At 33.7% G+C, this 845-nt stretch overlaps 1 protein-coding gene across 1 annotated transcript in view; it reads left to right on the top strand.

Moving 5' to 3' along the window:
- LOC119586539 (transmembrane GTPase Marf-like) overlaps positions 1–845 on the top strand; it is a gene marked incomplete in the record, with an annotated part of 29,803 nt that overhangs the window by 21,352 nt on the left and 7,606 nt on the right. The window contains 1 exon segment of the mRNA XM_037935295.1: positions 415–536. Within this exon segment, the coding sequence (XP_037791223.1) occupies positions 415–536 (122 nt within the window).

Genomic DNA, 845 nt, shown 5'->3' with positions numbered 1-845 from the left:
GGTTGGCGTGGTAAAGTTCATAAAATTTTTTCTTTTTGAAATCCCCATCAGATCATGTAATGCTATAGTACTAATGTATATTTTTGTTACTTTGGTATTCTCATTAGTAGACAAAAATAAAAAATAGAATAAATAGAATAAATTGATTTAGGATGTATAGAATTTTTTAAGTGAAGAATTTTATCTTGATAACATTCTCATTAATCATTCTGTTATTGTGATTAGATACGAATGTGTGTTTTTGATTGTCATTAGCTGTATGATTAAGGTTCATTTAACAGTGATGTCTATACACATCAGGATGAATGTTTTTTGTACTGATAATGCAACCCACTTAGGTCAGTGAATTTAGCCTAAGTGTATATGAGGTCTCTGCAGCTGTAAAGAGAGTACTGACAAGTATTATTTTTGCAGACCGCATGTTAGCCCTTTTGGGTCCAGAGCGTCGTGACTTAGCAAATACGATGCTCCCAAGGAGAGAACCTTTCGAGATTCTGTATCGCTTGAATTGTGAAAACTTGTGTGCTGATTTTCAGGTATGAATAACTTTCAAAAGTACTTTCCATACTCAGTGGTATACAGTTTATGGGTAGGCCACAGATGGGTTGCCCTGGCCTCAGAATTATAGTAAAGATGATAAGAATAAGGGTAATAATAATGTTAGTAATGATGAGTAGGTAAAATGGTGATCATAAAGCCGTAATAAACTACTAAATTTCCCTCACTCACAAAATCTCCCTAAGATTGAACATCATGAATGGTCCAGCATAATTGGACCTAATTCACAGTTGCTTGCAATACTGTCATTTAAGATGAGTTTCAGTATAGATTTTATTAAGGGACCA

Source organism: Penaeus monodon, chromosome 21, assembly GCF_015228065.2.
Source record: "Penaeus monodon isolate SGIC_2016 chromosome 21, NSTDA_Pmon_1, whole genome shotgun sequence".
NCBI lineage: Eukaryota > Metazoa > Arthropoda > Malacostraca > Decapoda > Penaeidae > Penaeus > Penaeus monodon.
This window is presented reverse-complemented; position numbering and strand designations above follow the sequence as displayed.